Source organism: Corvus brachyrhynchos, unplaced genomic scaffold (assembly GCF_000691975.1).
Source record: "Corvus brachyrhynchos isolate BGI_N302 unplaced genomic scaffold, ASM69197v1 scaffold317, whole genome shotgun sequence".
Taxonomy (NCBI): domain Eukaryota; kingdom Metazoa; phylum Chordata; class Aves; order Passeriformes; family Corvidae; genus Corvus; species Corvus brachyrhynchos.
The window spans coordinates 567,338-588,529 of NW_008239295.1; the positions used below are offsets into that span (position 1 = coordinate 567,338).

General features: G+C 41.9%; 1 protein-coding gene across 1 annotated transcript in view; it reads left to right on the top strand.

The window, feature by feature from the left end:
• Positions 1–15,815, top strand: part of ANO2 (anoctamin 2) — a 148,935-nt gene extending 133,120 nt beyond the window's left edge. Inside the window, exons 21-25 of the mRNA XM_017740601.1 lie at positions 3,679–3,831; positions 3,941–3,993; positions 5,938–6,119; positions 12,444–12,549; positions 13,978–15,815. Of these exons, the coding sequence (XP_017596090.1) occupies positions 3,679–3,831; positions 3,941–3,993; positions 5,938–6,119; positions 12,444–12,549; positions 13,978–14,259 (776 nt within the window). The 3' untranslated portion in view covers positions 14,260–15,815. The remainder of the gene's footprint in view (positions 1–3,678; positions 3,832–3,940; positions 3,994–5,937; positions 6,120–12,443; positions 12,550–13,977) is intronic.
• The last annotated feature ends 5,377 nt before the right edge of the window (positions 15,816–21,192 follow it).

The following is a 21,192-nucleotide window of genomic DNA, read 5'->3' on the forward strand; positions in this document are numbered from 1 at the left end:
CTTGAGTCATCAGAAAATTTTGCTCAAGTAATCCTGAAACATAAATTGTCCCTGTCAACATGTGTCAAATTTGTCATTAGCACTTCCTGCTTCCAAAACTGTGCAAAGACTTTTGACCCAGCCCAATATACCATACCATGTGCATTCCCAAAGTAGGTAGCATGTAGAGCAATTTCCTCTTCCACAAGGCAGCAAGTTTGCAATGTGTGTAACTGGTCTGCAGTGATAGGAGTTGGCAAGAAATTGATGTTTAGAGTAGCAATAAATATTGCTAATGAAAGAAACTTTATTAAATTGGCTCCAAGAAGAAAATGATGCACATGAATGTCTGAAATTTATACCACTCGTGTTTCTTTGAGAAGAAACTGAAATCAGAAGTGATTGTCAGATTCCTATTTCATTCTGTCTTCTGTTCTCTAGTCTCACCCCTCTAGGATTCCAGGCTTCATGTGGCAATTGATTAAAAACATTTTTCCTCAAGAAGAAGTAATAATAAAAGGTTTCATCATCCAACTTCTGTTAAAAAACAATGGCACAAGAAGAAAATGATCAGATCCAATGTCTGTAGCTACTGACTACTATAAGGATTAATCTGAGAGGTTTGGAAGAATTTCCCCTAAAGCAGGAAAAGCCATCAAAAAGGCAATGTGTGAGGCAGAAAAAGAAAAAAAAAATCACTGAAGAGAAACCTGCATTTTTCTATAATCTCTGTAATGAGGATGGCTTTGAAAATACCATTGGTGATTGAGTGTGGACTTGTTGCATACATTTATTGTGGAAGAGTTATATATTACACCTTTTCCTTGGTTTTTCAGCCAGGCCTGGCTGTATATTGAAAAGTTTCTTCTTAGGATTTGGCAAGTTCCTTAGCATAGAAGGGATTTCTCTACTGTTTGCTTCCCAAAACACATGATCCTATGACAGATGCTATTGATAAAGAAGAAAGAAAAAAAGGGAACAGAATCATAAATAAATACCTTGTCTTAGATGAAGATTTGAGGTAAAAGATACTTGGGTTACTCATGCTGCTCAGTGTGTAAATCTTGTAGACCCTAAGTGATCCACACCATGGAAGGTTCTGTTCTGGGGACTGATTCTGTTTCCTTTATGCAAGAACAGCAGCCACCACCCTGCAGATCCATAATTTAAAAGCTTTGATTTGTGCTCTTGTTCGTAACTCGGAGGCCAGACTTAGAGGCACAGGGTGTGTTATTGTTGGGCTCGGGTTCTGCTCAGGCCCTGCCCAGCTTCTGTGAAGAGTGGACTTCTGAGAAGGGCTGTGACCTGAGACACTTCTTTTGATGCTGTTTGTCCTTCAGAGTTTTTGTGTCGGGCCTGAGGCTGGATGAGGTGTTGCAGATGTGACATCAGGTGTTGAGAAACTCAAGGGCTGGCTCTGAGCTCTTGGCCTCTTTCCTGCTCAGCTCAGACAGTCAAGGCACCGAGAGTGTGTAGTTTGGGCTTTTTCCCTCGTCAGAAGTAGGTTCTGTGTCAGTGGCAGCACATCCAGGGTCCTGCTTGGATACCTCAGGAGAAGATGTTTTGCATGTCCTTGACTTTCCACTATACCCAGCCTTCCATCACTTTATTTCCCAGCTTGGGCCATGAGCCCGGGGAATGTTCATCTCTCTTTTCTCCAGGCTGGTCTACCAGGGGAGTAGGAAACTATGGAACAGGCTGGATGGCCAGAGGTCTGGCTCCTGGCACGGGCCTCTTTAGCCTTTTCCCTGTACATGAACACGTAAAGAGCTCTGTGTGGAGACCTTGTGGCGTAAATGTGAACGTAAAAAGGGTATTTAAGGGTTGCCATCAAGTTTTCCAGCCAAAAAAAGGATGTTTTGGTGTCAACAGTCCTTGATGGAACAGTGTGAGCTTCCTAAAAGTGTTGTAAATATTTCCAGAGTGACCAGACAGGCATCCACAGAACTCCAGGATGCTGAGACAAGATTCCTTCTGGGATCTGGACAGAGATTCTTCTCTTTGTAATCTATTCAGGTTTGTTTCTAGAAACACTGAACACACTCAACAAATACCTGTGAATTGCTGAGGCTGTTCAAAGACTTCCCCATTTAATGATTGTTTGCTAGATTGTTACACAAGACCATCTAAATTCTGTGTTTGGCTTTGGGATTACTTTTTTTGCCTGCTTTTTGCATCATTTACACTTTCATAAGAAGGAATTCAGAAGGTTGAAGAGATTTCAAGATGGCCACACAAACACTTCTGGCACAGAGTTTTCTATGAAGATGTATTTACACAATTATCCAGAACCTTGAACATTTTTTCATGAACTTGAAAAAAAATTAAACTGCATTTTCCAGGGCAATGAATAAAGGGGCTACAAACAACATCAAAGCAAATGCTTGTGTGTTTATTCTTAAAGTACTGCAAATACTTTTTAAATTTTTCTTTTTATTTTTTTTTTTTTTACAGAAACCTCCCAGCTGTATTCCTGCTAAATTCACTTAAAACCAAATAAGGCATATTTTGGGGCTATGTAGTTTTCTAAGCATTTCACAGTTTTTGGGGGACATTACTTTAACATCTGGTTTTATTTCCTTGTTAATTCCTTTTCCTGACTCTGAAAGTAAAATAGTCAGAAAAGTATGATTTTAAGGATCAGATATTTGTATGCTTTGAAAAAGCTCCATCTTAGTGTATACACTGTATCTCAGAGCAAAACAATGAGAATGAAACTCTGAAGGCCATATAATTGATATACAGAGATTTTACTTTCTTATGCAAATATACTGTCCCTGAGATGAGAAAGGGGAAATGTCAGAGGACTTGCAACCTGTACACAAAAAAAGGTGTATGTGAGAGAAGGTCCTGGGCAAAACTGTTTCAAGGGTGAGCTGTAGGTTGTGACAACAGCACTGAAGGAAATGATTTTAAAGTATAATACTGTGCTATGTACACAGAATAATGTGCTATTGTCACAAAAAAAGTGCAATTCCTCCCTCAGTGGAGAGAGAACTTATACAGGGGCTTGCCAAGAAAGAAGCCACAGTATCTATGGCCTCATACACACCAACACCTTTTCTATGCTAATATTTTTTCTACTCTGAGATGTAGATCACAGTCAGATTTATTATTTATATATATATATATGCAAAATTCACCTTTGTAAAGATTTAAAGAGGAACACTTCTGAACTTGGAGGATGTCAGTGACAAAAGGAGGGATGAAAGTGCTGCACACCACCACCAGCTCCTGCATCCACAAAGATGCTTCTGTTCCTGCTTTTCACAGGCTGCCACCAAGTTTTTTAAAGGAAGCTGGGAAGAACTTGTGGCACCTTGTAGATTTTCTTCTATTGCTTGATTGTGTATCATTTTCCTTACAGGGAAAAGGACAGGAAAGAAACAGCATGGACTAATCAGTTAATTATGTATAAATGCAGAAGAATAGACCCTGAACCCTTTGGCCTTTATTAAATTTATTATTTCCTTTGGCTTGTGCTTGTACTAGCAACTTGAAGCTATTGGAAACATTCATAAAGCATAGTGACAAACCTTTGTCTCTTCATGGCCCTACTCTGGGATATTTATTCCTGGGACCAAACTGGGAAGTGGAATTTTATGGGGTTGGTAACGCACAAAGCTCATCAACAATTTACTCTCAGCTGCTCCCTTCAGAAGCTGTCAAAAAACATTGCTTTTTTTTTTTTTTTTCCAGTTATCCAGTTTGGCTTTGTCACACTCTTTGTTGCCTCCTTCCCTCTGGCCCCTCTCTTTGCTCTTCTGAACAACATCATCGAGGTCCGTCTCGATGCAAAAAAATTTGTTACTGAGCTGAGGAGGCCAGACACAGTGAGAGCAAAAGATATAGGTGAGTAATGAAAGAGCATTGCAGTGAAGATAAGACCAAAAATACAATCAAAAAAGAAGAAAATTTATAATGAACCCATTAATAAGTTCTTTTTTTTTTTCACTTACAGGTATTTGGTATAACATTTTAAGTGGTATTGGAAAGCTTTCAGTGATCATTAATGTAAGTGTTTGGTTACACCAGTTTCTAACCATGATCTTGGGAGTTTATACTGTTCCTTCAATGTAATTAAAAAAAAAAATTATTGTTTATAATTGTTTATAATTTATTATCCCTTCAACATAATTTAAAAGCAAAGTCTAATTTTCTCAATTTCTCAAATACATCAGAATTCAGATATATTATGTTTATTCTTCTGTATGTACTCCCTAAGTAAAATTTTCCTGTATATGCTTTAAGATAAAAAAATCTCATGCCCTAGGAGTTTAATCCTAAGAGTTACTAGTGGGTTTTTAACCTACAGGTCATTAATTCATAGAATCACTTAGGTTGGAAAAGACCTTTAAGATCATGGACTAATACCATAAATTTTAAAGATATCAAAGCCATTTAGAAAGGCAGATGATTTTCACTACTGAAGGGAGAACTTGTGGAGAGGTGGTATGCAATTTCTTTGATAAAATAGCTCCCAGCACAACAGCACAGCACTCTAATGCCTCCAGAGGAGCAGTGTTGTTGCACTTGGGCGGAGCATTGTTCACTTACGGCTCTCCAGTTTCCAGGATTTAAGGTAGGAAATCTGTGGGACCCTGCACATCCCCATAATCTCACTGTCAGACACAGATTTCAGCTGTCCAGCACTGAGCTGTGCTGGAGGAGAAAAACTCTGCAGTCTCTTGTTTTTATCTGAATACACTTTGCAGATTTATGATCCTTGATTATTTCCTGTGTCAATCAAACTCTGGAAATATTTATTTCCTGGAGATTCCATTAAAGTATCAGTTAGACACCTTTCTTGAAAGAAATGTAAATATGTACATACCCATTCGAAAAAAAAATACTGAATGCCCAATTCTCCTTCTTCATCTGGATAATATTGACACAGGAAATTATTATTTAGCAAAATGTAGTTTTCAATTGTCATAGGATCACAGAATGTTTGGGGTTGGATGGGACCTTAAAGCCCATCTCATTCCAACTCCCTGCCATGGGCAGGGACACCTTCCACTATCCCAGCTCCCTCAGAGCCCCATCCAACCTGGCCTGGAACACTGCCAGGGATGGGGCAGCCACAGCTGCTCTGGGCAACCTGTGCCAGGGCCTCACCACCCTCACAGGGAAGAATTTTTTCCTAATATCCCATCTAAACCTGCTCTCTGTAAGTTTGAAGCCAGTGCCCCTTGTCCTGTCACTCCAGCCCCTGTAAGAAGCCCCTCTCCAGGTCTCTTGAAATCTCTTCAGGCACTGGAAGAGGCTCTAAGGTCTCCTCCCAAATCCTTCTCTTTTCCAGGCTGAACAATCCCAATTCTCTCGGCCTGTCTCCACAGCACAGGGGCTCCATCCCTCTGATCATCTTCACAGGCTCCTCTGGACCTGCTCCAACAGGAATGAATCCAGAGGAGAAATCAAAGGGATTCTTGTTGAGATGATCTAGAGACTTCTGTGACTGACTGCCTCCACAATTACACCAGTCTTATGGGATACCAGTCTTGTAAGAGTTTAATACCAGCATGAGATCCCCTCATGTGAGATGTGTGAATCCTGATGCAGAGCAGAAAATGGACCTTTACACTCAACAGGTTTGGTGTAACTACACCAAAATATAGCCCTAATTATAGCCCAACTGGCTATTAGGTCTTGTTGTGGGTTTTTTTAAAACTAGTGATAAACCTCCGTATGGCTCCAGAGATGAAACTAATTGGAGAAATGGACAGTCCATTAATTGCTTTTGCTACTTCCTTAACACAGCCTTCACCAAGAGAGACAGAGCAGATCACTGTGCGTTTGTGTGCAAGTATTCTGTACCAATTCTGGGCATATAACTCTCCCTTCATCACCACTCTAAATTCACCTGAACATGAAAATTTTCCCCTGAATTAATTAACCTGGAGACACAGATTCACAATGCTGTTATTTGGTTGTTTGTTTTGTTTTTCCATCCCTCAGGCTTTTGTCATCGCTGTCACCTCCGATTTCATCCCACGCCTTATGTATCAATATGCATACAGCCAGAATGGAACCATGCATGGCTTCATCAATCACACCCTCTCATACTTCAATGTCAGTCAGCTCAAGGCTGGGACACAGCCAGAAAACTCCCTGTTTGCACAGGAGGTTTCCTTCTGCAGGTAAAGTGAGGACAGCTGGCACAGTCAAGGGAATTTCCTTGGCTCTTAATGTCATTTTTAAAAGTGGGAATTGATAAAATTCAGCTATATGGCCACATATTCAGCAATATTCATGTGCCTTTGAAAAGGTGATTTTGAAAGTGCAGCTTTTATAGTATTCTCACTGTGTTACAAGGTCTTTAAAACAGTTTTTTCAGGGCATTAAAAGGCAAAATAAACAATTTAGACAGACTTGATAAAAAAAAAAGCAAACAAAAACTTTCTTTATTGAAAGACATAGCTTTCACTAAAAATAATGATTTTTTTAAATGGGCACCCAGTAATTAGAGCCAGACTTTCTTTTTCTTTATTAAATTCATTCCTTACTCACTGAGATCTGAGTTTTCAATATATTATGCCCGTCTTAAAACCTTCACCAGTTGCTGTCTACGTGTCTTATATTTCAGATTCATCTTTTCAGACTGGGAAAACAAGGCTCAACTTCCTTTAAAATATGTCCCAAATACCAGATACAGATGGGGTAATTCCAGTTTGCATGAGAAATCACTAATGTGGCTCCAGCTTTCAAAATAACTTTGTATTTTTATAATAATACGCAGAAATTCAAAGAGCTGGTTTAAGGCATTACAACCCCAGGCTGTTCAAAACTGAGCTTCTTTGGGCCAGTGCTATATTCAACAGCCTGTCTCACCTTCCTTTTTGACTGCCTTGAAATCACCCTGTTCTTGGTCTCTGCAATGGCACAAAATCTTTATAAAAGTTCCTCTTCCATTTATTTAAGGAGAGCCTTAATTTAGAGTGGTTTTCCCTCCCTTGCTTTGATGTGCAATATATTTCACACTGATTTTAAGCAGGGTATACACCTTGCCCAACTATAACCCACAAAAATCCCAGTTTCTTCACTGGAAGCAGGGTAAACAGGGAGAGAAATCTGTCCCTCTGCTGTTGGGATTGCCTTTGCGGGGTACCTACCCTCTCACCTTGACTACAGCACAGGATAGATGAGTGGACTCCTAACTTTCAAGCACCTTATCAGCATGTGAGCTCTGCTATTCCCCATTTCTGCTGCCAGGAGTTGCTTGTCAGCAAAATATTCCCTCTGAGAGTATGCAGCATCTCTGGACTTTCTAACAGATTTGTAAGTCTGTGAAAGGCTTTTCCACCCTCAATTCCTAGAACTTTTAAATTTTTTATCCCTAAATTAGCCCGTGTTTTCCTTCAACAAGCATCTTGATCCACTTCACTGTGACTTTGCTACTTTCACTATGCTGCTCTTTACCTTGTGTCAGCCACTGGCCTCTGTTCATGGTGTCTAAGTGCTGGTGTGTTTGGAAATGTGTGCATTGACAACCAGGGTGAAAGGCACTCCTCATGTTAGTATGGCCATATACAGCCAAATACTCAAGAGACCCCAAATACAGGGAGGAGGGAATAATCTACACTGGGTATAAAAGTGGTCCCTGCCTGATGATATCATCTAAGAGACTGAGAAGAAGAAAAAGATTAGTGTTTGACCGTGTGTTAGCCTGAGTGAGACAAAACTATGGGAGCATTTCTCTTCTATTATCAGGAAACAATTGGGAAAAGATGCCAGCATCCACAAACACTGTTTCTCATTATGATCTGCCTCATTTGAATCTTATCAAAATCTCAGCTTTGGACAGGACTATCACTGTGATAAAGTATGGGGTCTCTAACTTGTGTCCCAAGAGACAGGCAACCAAACACTGCCCCTCAAGCTGGAAATAAAATCTGTATTTCTGTTTCTGGCAAATGCGTTGGGAACAAGCTGACCTCTCTTATTCTTAGATTTCTGTGACCTCTGGAGATAAATGTGGTTGCAATGAGGCTGCGTTTTGCTCCTTACGGGCACTGCCAGAGATTAAGGTATCTTTAAAATAACCTTAACAAGCCAGAAACAACTGCCACTCAACATACAGAATACATTCTTCAAATATTTAGAGCAGCATTTTCTCCAGTGCTGTGAACTCTTTGGCACTACTTCCAAATAAATGTTGCTGTAACGCCGTTCTGATGCACAGTAGTAGTTGTAATTTTACTTTTTGTGGGGGGAGGAAATGGCATTTGTGTAGCTGAAGGCAAATTAAAAGCAAATCTTGCTAAGATATGGATATTTTTATTGGTTTGTCCCTTTTAGTCCTTGTAGTCTTGTATGATAATGGAGGACATAAAAACCTGCTGGTCACACTGAAAAGAAGGAAGCAGCAGATATGGAGTCATTAAAGGGACTTTTCCTTTAACATGGGTGTGCTCCAACATTCAGCAAATTTATAAAATGTCTTTGAATATATTTTCTTAATGTCATGGGACTCATCTCATCTACTCCTAATGATGAATGCTGGATGCTAATATTTTTCCCTAATTTTTATATACTCCTGCACTTCTGGTTCTGTGATTGTGGATGTTTTCTCCAATTTCTTCTGAAAGACAAGCTGAAGAAGGAAATTAAACAGATTAGCTTATTTGGACTGATTTGCAGTTCCACCTACATACACAGTTTGATTTGCTTTTTTAACCAGTCTTCTTTTTCCCCCCACACAATACCCTTCTGAAATACTATAGCGTCTTTCTCTTAGCTCTGGCTTCTGTTCATGTTTGTCCAAGTATTGTGAGGTTCTCTCCACCCAGCCTCTCTTCCCCCTTTTCTGATTTTCTATTCTCCCTCAGAATTTTTCTGTGCTATGTTCTTCAACCATGTTGACTACTTCAAATTCTTGTCCTTTTTCAGTGGAATTCCAGTTGCTTGCTATTTTGTAAACACAATAGTCTTTGCAGCACTGGTTGGTTGCTGTTCCTACCTGTAGCGGGTTGGGTTTGTAAGCAGGCAGAAACACCAATTTAGTGTAGTGGTTTGGTCTAAAATACTCATTACTGTTTATCTTCTGTGTGATAAGAATTAGGAGAAATGCAAAGCAGGCACCAAACTTGAAAGAATATAAAGAAGTTTATTAACAGACCTAAAAGAAGGAAAAAAAATTATACCACACCTTCAGAACTCTCCTCCTCCCCCCCACCTTCCTCCCTTCTCCCACTGACAATGTAAAAAGACAACCCTTAAGATGTTCAGTCTGTTTACCACTTCCATAATAACCTTGTTCAGTCCATTTAGGAAGAGGAGTCTCTCTGCCTGCGTGTGAGTCCCTTCCCCCGACTTGCAGCTTTTCCCACAACTGCTTTCGAGGGTCCACTCTTGAAGGTTTTTGGGGTACAATTTTAAGGTTGAGCTGTTCAGAAACAAAAAACAGAGGCCCTTCTCCTTCCCTGGGAGCAAAGGGTCTTCCTCATCTTCATCTTTAGGACTATCTCTGGGAGCATCTCTAGGAACTGAGGTTTCTCCTTTCCCGTTTGGAGCAAAAGTCCTCATCTGGTCCATCTCTCCCAGTCCAAACTTCTCATGAAATTACAGCTGCGTCAGCATCTGCCTATCTCAGCACAGGTACTTTTGCTTGCAAGTTGAGCTCTTCACAGCAATAAAAGGGTTAATCTCACCTCGGCCTTGCAGCTTTGCAGCTGGAATGCTGAATTTTTCGTATTGCAGTGGAGAGGGGGGGAGAGCCGAGCCGCTCCGGCTGCCCACGGCAAGGCAGTGGGGGGGGGTTCCACGGCTGGAACAGGTCCATGGCTTCAGGATGGCCGTGGCCCAGCCCAGCCTAGCCCGAGCAGGGCCTGGCCGGGCCCGCTGGCCCCCACACGGGGCCCGCAGCCACCTGTCCCAGCGCTGGAAATGAGAGAGAGAGAGACCTGTGGGGGGTTTGTCTATTCTTAAGTGTGGATCACAGAGGCGGTCACAATTTTAAGTGGCTTAAAGAATTGTCCATATTCAAACTGGCCAGCTGATAGGTTCTGTTAGGTCCCAGAGGAAGCTGTAAGCACCCCTTAGCAAGGACATCCCTTCCGGGACTATGCTTGCTAACCTATGACACTACCACACCTGCTGAATCAAATATTTTAAGAGTGAAGCATTGAAGAAGAGAGGGAATCATAGAGTTGTGGAATATCTTGAGTGGGAAGGGACCCACAAGGACCATCAAATCCTGGCCATGCACAGAACACCCCAAAAATCACACCCGAGGGTATTGTCCAAATGCTTCTTGAGCTGAAAAGATGGTCCTTGTAGGAAAGAAACTATCTGTAGAATACAGGGGTTAGAAAAGGCCCTTTGGAGCCCCCATGTGCCAGAGAATAATTAAAAAGGGAGGTGGGGAGGAGGCCCAGCTGCCTCATCTGTAGCTCTGGCAACATTTTCCTTCACCATGGATCATTTGCTCATGTTCTGTTGAGTGTAGGATCAGGCATCACAAGCAGTGTGATTCCCAGCTGAGCCAGGTGAAATTTCCATGGGGTCTGATGTCCTGCAACACTTACATAGTTTGTGCAGCTCAGAATGCATTAAATGGAAAACCCACCACAGTTGGTGACCCTTTCAGGTGAACCCGGGCTCCGTTTCAAGACTGGGATTGATTTATAGTGGTCAGCAAAGTCCACAAGAAACTCAGTGGTTTTCCTTGGCTTTGATGTTCAAACAGATTAAATTCAAGGGAACTGTCTTTGTCTCTTGATGCAGCACTTGTACAGATTTGAGCAACATGTGGGAGCCTGCAATGTCCAGAAAGGGACCAGAGGGGGGATCTGGCAGTGCAGGAACAGCACAGGAATCCCAAGTCAGGACTTGCGCATGCACCACCAAGCAAAACCATCCAGGGGCTAACACAGCCCAGGGAGTTCTTCCCTCAACTAACACAGCCCCCAATTTAAAGTGGTTTTCTCCTCCTTGTGGGCTGCACCTTGTGTCCTTTGTCTCCAGAAGCTGCAGCATAGAACCACATCCAGCATTCCAGACTCAGTTTCTTGGGGGTGGGGAGCGGCAGGATGTAGGGGATGCGTGGATGGCAAGCCTGTGATTTAACATGCAAAACCATGTGGGTAGAACCTGAAGGTAATTTTGGCAAGTGCACCTGCAAACTGAAGCTGACAGATTTTATATATGAACCTTCTCCATTATCCCCCAACGGAGGCTTTTGCACAGTCTAATGAATCTTACTGTCAGGACGGGTTTTGTGGTATTCAAAACAGATTTTCCCTTTCTTAATTTCATCCCATTACTCCTAGTCAAACACTGGGAACAGCACTAAATTATCCCTTTCAGTCCTGAGGGCACAATTTGCGCATGGTTATCATGTCCAACTGTGGCTGTTACTTACCAAAGTGGAGCAATACATGTGCTGCTCTTTAATCTTCCCGGTGAGTCAGTCTCCTCAGCCCTTGTACTGTTCTCCTGAACTGCCTTCAATTTGTTGCTATATTTTTCTTTGGTTTCCTTTTTTTTTTTTTCTCTCTTTCTTTTTTTTCCCCCCTCTGGAATCTGCACAGCTGAATGGCTGAATGCAGCATTCCAGGTGTGGATTTACCTGGGCTGTTCAGAGAAAGGCTAATTCCCCTCCCAGCACCATCATGACTTTTGTTGATACACCCACAAGTCATAGACTGTCCTGCTGCCATATTTCAAACGTGTGCTCGCTTGCTGGCCACTGCAAGCTCCAGGCTATTTCCACTTTCAAATACTATGTCTTCAAAGATCCTTCAAGTGTTTTAATTTTAATTATTTTCCATTTCCCCGTGTTATTCTCATTGTGTTTCCTGTCTTCATTTCTTATTGCTTTCTGCGTTTCCTGCTATTTGCAAAACTTTCCAATTTAGGAGCATCTGTGATTTTTATTAGCCTGTTGTTTACTTCCAAATGATTGATGATAATACTAAAAGCAAGTCTTTACACCAAACCACTAAGGCTCTGTTTTATCCTGTCCAAGGCTAGACAGTTAATTTAGGAAGTGCCTTTCCCATGGCTCCCCCTTTCGTTAATGCAAAGACAGGAATCACCAAAGTGTGCGTCACGTTTTATGTGGGCTGAATTATTCCCTGAATTAATCAAGGTTTAGGTGACATGAATGCAGGTTTATCTCCTTCAATCTGAAAATGCCTTGGACTATCTCTCTGCTTTCATTTCAGCATTTTATTCCCTGTACACTGATGTCAATTTACATTAAGAAAATAAAGGGGACATTTGTCAATCCTATAAAATCTTGACATTTCCAACGTTACAACTGTGAAAACCAGACTGAGTTAAGTTCAGTGGAGGTAGTCCAGCTCTAATTCTGAAGCTGTATTTCATAATAAGGCTTGAAGTAGGAACATCTGGAGGATTTAATTCTTTAGGTTTCGTGATTGGAAAATGACGTTAATCACAGCTATTGGTGCTGGAGGAAATTGCTGGAACTGTGATAACCGAGCTGTCTCCATCTCCAGGTTCAAAGACTACAGAGAACCACCTTGGTCCCCGCACCAGTACGAGTTTTCTAAGCAGTTCTGGGCAGTCTTATCTGCTCGCTTGGCTTTTGTGATTCTGTTTCAGGTAAGGCTGCTGAGTTGCTTCACTTTCAGCCACAGAAATATCATCATAAATGGATCCAAATGCATGTTCCAAAGCAGCCCATGTCCAATAGACATGGAAGGCAAGACCCACAGTTTCTCTTAGCCCTTGGCACTAGCAGTAATCCCCAAAACACTCCAGGCTCTGAATGTTTAAGTGGACTCTGTCATTTTTATACTCTCAGAGGAACCACTTTTAAAAAGCACATAAATGCTGTGTAGGCTTGTTAACTGCTGTTCTTTACCCAAAGCAAGAAACAAACAGAAGTAATAAATCCTCTAAGGATTTTTGCTACTTTCTTGAATTGAGCGCAGTAAATTGTCCCCAGTGTGGAGATTTCATTAGCAAGGGATTTGCTGTCATGGCTTGCCTTCCAAATGGCTTCCTTCTGCTCTCCTCCACGATGTGGGATACTTCCACAGCCAAATTGGGCCCATCCCTCTTTTTGAAATTTGCCTTTCTTTTGTCCTCACCTGCCAAGTGTTTCTATGAATCTTGCCTGGTTTGTATTGCCCTCTTCTGCTTCTTTGCTGTGCCTTCAGTAATTTTCCACCACTGGCTTCAAAGCAGTTGAAAGCAACTGGTTCTGCTGGGCTTCAAACCCTGTGCCTGCTCTGCCAGAGAGCATTCCCTGGTTAATTAGCTCCATTGTCTCGGATGGGGACAGAGAGTTCATGCTAGCAGCCCTGTCAGCAAACTGTTCTTACACATTTCAAGGCATTACACAACGCAGCACTTCTCAGAGCATTATCATGACAATACAAAGCATCGCTTATCTATAGATTTCACAAGCAAGCAGAAGGTTTTTCCCAGTCTGCTTCCTGCTCGATGGTATGAGCACCACCTGTAATCACCCTGACACCTGAGGTTTGGGGTTGTGGCTTGCACGCTGTGGTAGTGTAAAAACAATCCTGCTTGTCAGCAGACAGAAGGATTTGAAGACAGAATGGCCATGAAAGTTGTCTGCTGTGTGCTCAGGCCACACTGGAAACACAAGAGTGTCTTTGTCTTGTGTTGTAGGATTTTTGATAGCATTGAAGGATGTCCTTACATTAATGGATTCTGAACTCACTATCAAGGAACTGGATGTTGAGAAATGGGCACCTTTGGATACCTGTAAAGAATAATGATGGTTTAGTTACTAAGGCAATGAATTATTTCATGATTCCAAGTCCTTTCCCATTTCAAACCTGAAGCACGTGTTTGATTCAGCCTCTACACTGAGGAGTAGCTGTGCACAAACCTGAGCTGCTTCTTGAAATAAAGCCTCACTCAGCTGCTTACTACTACACACCACCAGCAAAATGTGTTTGACATCTGTCTCATAGCTATAACAAAGGTTTGGTTTTGCTCCAGTGCAAGTATTTTGTATTTTTCATCCTTGCTTCCCATCTGTTGCTGTGCTTGCAGAACTTGGTGATGTTCCTCAGTGTTCTGGTTGACTGGATAATCCCTGACATCCCCAAGGACATCAGTGAACAGATCAAAAAGGAGAAGACTTTGCTTGTTGACTTCTTCCTGAAGGAAGAGCACGAAAAGCTGAAGCTGATCGAAAGCTTTATGGCACGTGACAAGCGGAAACACAGGAGTGGGACCAAAAGCAAAAGGACCAGGGCTGCCAGCTTCTCCCAGTGTCACCGCAGCCCCAAGGGCAGCTTCACCTCCTTCAGCTCACAGCACACCGTGGTGTGACTCAGGGGGGAAGGGAACAGCCTGTGCTTACCTCTGCTTACTGTGTGATGTGATTCTGAACCTGGAGCAAGGGAGGGAGAGACAAGGGACAGGGAGTAGAAGAAAGCTCTTTTGCTTCCTTAGAATCTCCAGATGTGAGGGTCTCCATTACAATTTAACTGCTCTCGGGGCTGCAGCATTTCCAGATTTCATCAGTGCCCGTTAAGGGCTGTATTGTGGCTATAGCTGGTTCTTGTGGTGATGATGCATGCAAGCTGGGGAGGCATGCAGGAATTCTCCTGGCAGGAGTTCTCCTGGCAACCACCCCTCCTCCTGCAGATGCCTGGTGGGGCATGGGGACACTCCTGCTGCAGTCTCTATCTTTGGGCAGGTTGGACTGACCCTGGGAAGGACTGACCATGGAGAAGGACTGACCATGGAGAGATACACACAGCTCATCGCCTGTAGCTGCTAGCAGAGGGTTTGCAAACGTGGAGCCTCAAGGAGTCTTTGTGCCTTCCTAACCTACACTGCCACACAGTGCCACCTCTGGAGGGCACGCAGGGCTCTGGGAGATGTGGGAACAGAAGGAATTTAAGTCACTGGGCACTTGCATCTATGGATATATTGTGTTTTGCTTAGCAGGAGCTGGAATGCATGTGCTGGTGAGCAGGGAGGCCACAACACGTGCATTAGAATGGCTGAAGCTGCCAGAACCAGGGAAGCTCCTTGGCATTCATTGTCCTGAACAAAAAACCAAAAACCAAACCTCGCATGTTTGATTCTCCTCTCGCTTAGACTTGGAATTCAGCCAGTGTCAAGAGGAGTCACGCCACTGAACCACCAGTGCAAAGCTGAGGAGTGAGAATGGAATCAAGCCCTGCAAATCATATGGCATCTCCATGTACACTGCACGTAAAGTAACAAAAATCGCTGCTGTTGTGAGTTTCCGTAAAGTAAAATATTTTGCAGAACTGTATTTCATTGGAAGATAAACATAGTCACTAACCAAGCTTTCACCTACAAGCATTTAAGGAATAACTTTATTCTGTCATGAATGAAAATTAAACTTCCTTAAAAAAATCTGTTTCTTTTCCTGTAGATTCTGCCTCTAACCCAGCTTGAAATTCAGAGGCTGGATAAAAGGTTTTGTTCTAATTTTGTCTTCTCAACAATACTGTCAAAACCATAAAAAATACAAACCAAAAGAAGTACTTCAGTTTCAGGCATTCTATTCAGGATTGCTCTTTAACATAATAATCTTATTTTATGTATTTATGAAGCCTAAGATTTTATTAATGTTTTAGATGAAAAGATTTTTCTCTGTGACAACTTTTGGTAACATAACGGGAGATGTGAAAATAATTTCTTTTTTTCATTCAGTGCCCAAACTAAGGCAAATCAAAATGGGAGAACTGTTTCAGAGTGGGCTGAAATGAAAAAAAAAAAAATTTTGGAGTTTCATTTTTAAAATTTACTTTTGGGTTATTTATCCCTTCTATATGGTAATGAAATTTGAAAAGATAACATCATCTTAAATAAAGTTACAAATGTTTAACTTTGTTGAAAAAAAGTCAGTCCTCTCCAAATGTTTTCCTCTTTTTCCCTGTGAAAACTCACTGTTTTGCTTTGTTTTGTTTTAATTTTGCTAGTTGATTGAATGATTTTTTTTGTTTGTTTGTTTGTTTGCTTTTTAAGACTTTGGCTCTCTCATGGAAATCTGTGACAGGGCTGAGACATTACCTTTGATTTCCAGCCTCTAAGATCAACGTTTAAATGAGAGAATGGTATCTCCTCAAAAACAAATTGTCTCATTTTACTTTCAAAAGGCCAGCAAGCCCTGTTGGGGATTCCATGGTCTAATGTACTAAGACAGTCAGTATTAATAACATCTATTCCCTCTTTTACACCAAGAGAATGCTCTGCTGGTGAATCTGGGGATTTGAAACTGTTGGGGCTTTGGAAGTATCTCTGTTTTTTGCAACTCTAGTTTATTGAAATTCAATCAGTTCTCTTCACTCCAAAAAGCCTCTGATGGGGAGAAAATGTTTCTAAACAGTAGAAATATCAATCTTGATTGTCATAATTCTTCCTCTCCTCTTTCCAAGAATGTGGGAGGGCATGCAGAAATGGATTTAGAAAGAGATTGCACGCAGGTTGCATGGCACCCTCCTTGCCAGTGGCTTGTTTGATGAAGGATATTCATAGTTAAGGGTTTCCTTAAAATAGAACCATTTTGTACATTTTGTACACCCTCCCTCCACCCAGGAAATACCTTTTAAAAAACTGTGAGTCACTCCAAAGCAGTCAGAAAAATGTTATCCCAAAGTCAAGTGCATTAGGCTGTTGTTACACAGGATTTCCATAACAAGCAACTGAAATGCTTGCCACTGTCCAAAAATGATAAAGTTTTTCTAGATTTCCTAGCACAAGGAACTAGAGAAGCCAGCAGATGTACACTGATGCTCTGCAGGTTCTCCTGAGGCTTATATATTTCACCCAAACAAGGCTGGGAAAGAGGCATGGCAGCAATCCCGGCTGATGTCCAGATGGGATCTCCCCTGATATCGCAAACAGGACAGGCAGCTCAATTATCTTTATCTCTGATATGCTTGCCATTTTTCCCTTAAACTTGAGAGTTTCATTCACTGAGGATCCCTGCACGTCCGGTACCTGACTCAGGTGCACTCCCTGAGGATTGCAGCCTTTGTTGCATTTCTATGGCAACCTCTGGATTCTCCTGACACCGCTTCCCATCAGCTGCTGTAATTGTAGATCACTGATCAGGTATTCGGTCATTCTCAGTTTCCAGCTTATCGTTTTCGGACAAAGCCAGACTTTATCTGCCCCCTTTTTATCAGCAGGATAATTGTAAGTCTACCCACAGATCTCCCCCTTGCCACAAGTTGTGTCTCAGAAGCAGGGAATGGCTGTTCCAAGAGATGTGCATGGAGAGCTCTCCATAGGGACCAAGGGAATCGGGATGGAAGAAGAGGCACAAAGGTAATGAAACCTGTGGGCTATTGTTACTCCTTGCTTTAGCAATGAAAACCAGCTAAAATCTCTGCAGAGGAAAGGGGGAAAAAGTAAGCAGGGAAGGAATTGTGTAGAAATTTAGTGCAGAATTTCATAGCCATTTTGGACCACTTCAGATATAAAATGGAAACCCCAATTAAACAGGCAAACGAATGAAAACCAGCATGTCTCTGTGTGTGGGTAGCTAACACCACACTGGGTACGACACCTAGTCCCAAACCTCCAGATCCACACTCTAGGATCCATGGAGCCTCATCAATGGGAACATTTGTGCCTGCACATCTAATCAGAACAGTGCAAAAAGGAAACAACAAAAGGGAGAAATGGAATGGCTTTTATAAAGCCTTACCAGCTCCAACTGTCAGGTCAGGCAATGTGAGGTGAGTTCACCCTCTGTCCAGCAGAAACTCCATGGAGTTTGCTGCTCCACTTACCACAATTTCTCCCTGGGACAGTTGGTGCAGGGCAGTTTCAGACAGCTTTCAGGAGTTATTCAGGAGAAGAAATGGACCCAGCTGGAAGGAGCTCCTGCTCCAGAGTCACTGCATGCTCAAATGCCATCAGTTAGAGGGTCCATCTGATCCACGCAGCCACACGAACCCTCTCACTCTGCTTATCTCCAGTTTTGAAGGGGGCTTTCCGGAACTCAGTGAAGCTGTGGGAATGTTGGCCTTTTCTGCCATGTCTTCTTCATGCAGACCTGCCCACTTTTTTAATCATCAGCCCTAGATACCTCTTTTTGTGATGGGTTTCACTGGCTTTTCAGTCCTCATCTCAGGATATAGAAAACTTTGCTATCTAGACCTCTCCTGGAACTCCAACATTCATGACACTCAAACCCTTTCTTTTTCCAGGAAGAAAAGTGTGACCTCTGTGGAAGTCTGCCTGTTAAATCATTACTTGGAAATACCCAGTTCACCATGCACAATATTCACCACTGTTAGCAATAAACTCCTCTGACTACAGCAATATAACATCTGTTGCTGGTCTGCAGTCTCACCCTTTAATTAACCACAGATGGTCTCTCTGTTCCCTGTCTGGTCTAATTATTTTGCTTTTGAAAAGAAAATATAAACCAGTTTTTTTGTGAGCTATTCTTTGTAGGTAAATTCTTGCACACCTTGTACTGGATAGGATGTCTTGTGTGTCCAGGAGCACAAAATTTCAGATACAACAGTAGAATTGCACTCAAAGGTAGAGAGAGGAGGAGGATTTACACCTGAACTCCCAGCTCTTACCTTGCAAGGGCCATCAGTCCGTGGTTCATCTGAAAGGCCCACAGACAGTGGAGGCTGAAGAATACTTTTAGCACAAAATGAGTACAGAGTCTGTATGCACCACACGCACCATTTTCAAGGAAAGGTCTGCACGAGTTGTTTTCTAAATGTGTTTTCATCTGTCCTAAATCCCTCAGTACTACCAAAACTCTGAATATTCTCTGCAGGTCCCATCCTTTACCCATCATCTGCAAATGTACTCAATTATTAATTGATTATTAAATTATTAATGGGTGCATTAATTAACAGGGTGCCTTGCTGCCTCTTTCCTACCCCCAGTGGAATTGTTAAAATCAACCAGATTCCATAACAACTCCTGAGACAGACTGATAATGCTCTTTGTTCGTGCATAATGATCTAATGAAATATTTTTATTTATGTGTATTTTCAGTTGTTTGTTGACACAATCCTGCAGCTTTACTTTTCCTGATTCTTAGGACTCTCACCAACAACAACTCTTCTACTCACAGTGTTTCCAAGCCTGGTTCCACAGATACAGCTTTAATGAGCAAAATGGTTACTATCAAAGGAATATATATGTCTCTAATGCAGCCACCTGAGGCAAGGCAGATCCAAACCTCACTAGAATCAATGGAAGTCTTTCTTTTGGCTTCAGTGTCCCCTTGAGCAGAGTTTTCTTTGCCTCTATGCAATTCTGTGTGCAGCTTTTAACCAGTTATGTAGAGAAATTGTGATAGCAGTGGAAAAATGTGCATCCCCAGCAAACTTCCACTGCTGTGGCCTTCAGTGAGTCCCACTGTGGAAAATGTGCACAGCCAGCAGCTTGGGATTTGACCCTGCATTTTCCAGAGATGGGATCACCCTCCAAAACCGACTGGCTGATTTTGTCTGCCTTCATCCTGGTGTTAGGGCTGGCTTTAGTGAACTTGGTTTTCAGAACAGTTATCACCCTGTGCTTCCATGTGGGAAGGACTTAAGGCAGACACAACCTTGAGTCACTTTTGAAAGCTATGATCCCTGAATTTAAATATATAAGGAATACTGATGCACCATCTGGTTAAATCCTTGCAGTTTATGTCACATATACCAATCCTTGTAACAGGCTCCCTGTTATCTCACATTGTAGCCTCTGCTTTGGTATGTTCAGGGATGCAATTATAACAGGGAAGCAATGTGATCCAGCAGCTTGGAAAGGCTACTGCAGCCCTCCCACTGAACCATGCACTTTTGGGAAAGACAATGCAAGTTGTGCCTTTAAAACCAGAAGGAATTTAGTTAGGACGGTGGATCTGGGGGAGCAGGGAAGCAGGTCCATGAAGCTGTGGGGGTAATGAGGGGCTCTGGACAATTTTTGCTGGTGTGTCAGAGCCTCCCAGTGTCGTATTCCAGTCCACAGCCTCATTCTTTGCTGGAGGAAACTGTTCCCTGCTTAAAGGAAAATCACAGGAAAAGATCACAGCCCTACCTGAATCTGTCCCACAAGGTAAAGTCCATTTCTGGAGTGACCCCTGATTTCTCTGATGCATTTTAAGCACAAAAGGCAGCAGAAACCCAATCAAAAAGATGTGGAGTTTTTAGCTGAATGGATACACAGAGAACTTCTAATATTTTCTACCCAGCACTTATCAGAGAGCCCTCTCCTAATGAGCTAAGTCTTAAGAGGATTATTTTCCCAGAGCTTTTCCAGTAGCCACTTTAAATAAGGGGCAAACAAACATGACAATAATCTTATATTCAGTCCTACAGGTGTGGTTTAAGCTTTCCTCTGGCATCTAGTTTTTTAGTTTCTCTTCCATCTGTTACAAAGCTTTTTTTCAAATGATCATTATTTTTAACAAGATGGCTATATATGACTTGCACAACTCTCAACTAAATTCAACAAAACATCCTCTGTTGATGCTAGGACAGGATTTTGACTACTTGTTGTTGTGTTGCTACATCTAATCTTTTGAGATACAGCAACATATTTTCATAAGAGTTTGGAAACACAGAAGGTCAGTAAGGACACAACGCTATGAGGATATTTAGATCTAGAATAGTATTCTTAATGCCAGGACTGATTAAGAGCCTGAAAAAAGGCAAGATTTAGTTTACAAAATGTGGACTTAGCCATAAAACTAAAATAAATCAACTGTAAAGACTGGATTAAGGAGTTTCTTTTTTTTTTTTCCTTTTCTTTTTTTTTCTTAAATAGAATAAATAAATATACCCCTGATATGTTTTGTTCATTCCAATGACATGTAGAACTGGTTCCAGTAGATGGAGCAAGAAAGCAAAAGGAAAGCAATGCCACATACCCAGGGTACTCGATAAGAGGAGGTGGGTATTGAGCCATGGAGTTGTTTAGGGTGGAAAAGAGCTTTAAAATCATCACATCCAACGTGTTCACGGGGCAGGACATGAACTGCACACAGGTTCACAGAACAAGCTTCGAAGCATCGGAGGAGAAAGCACTTTGAAAGCTACTCCATGGCTTCAAGTTCAGTCAGGAACACTCTTCATGTAACTGACACTGACAGAAGTTTTTCCTCAGGATTGGCTTAGTAGCTGAAGAAAAATAACTTGGGATTTTCTCCAAAGCCAAGAAAATAGATTAGTTATAACTGGCTTGTTATTCTCTTGGCTTTAGTGGAGATTAGGGCAGCTTAATTCTTCAGCAAAAGCTAATGCTGTGAAGAAG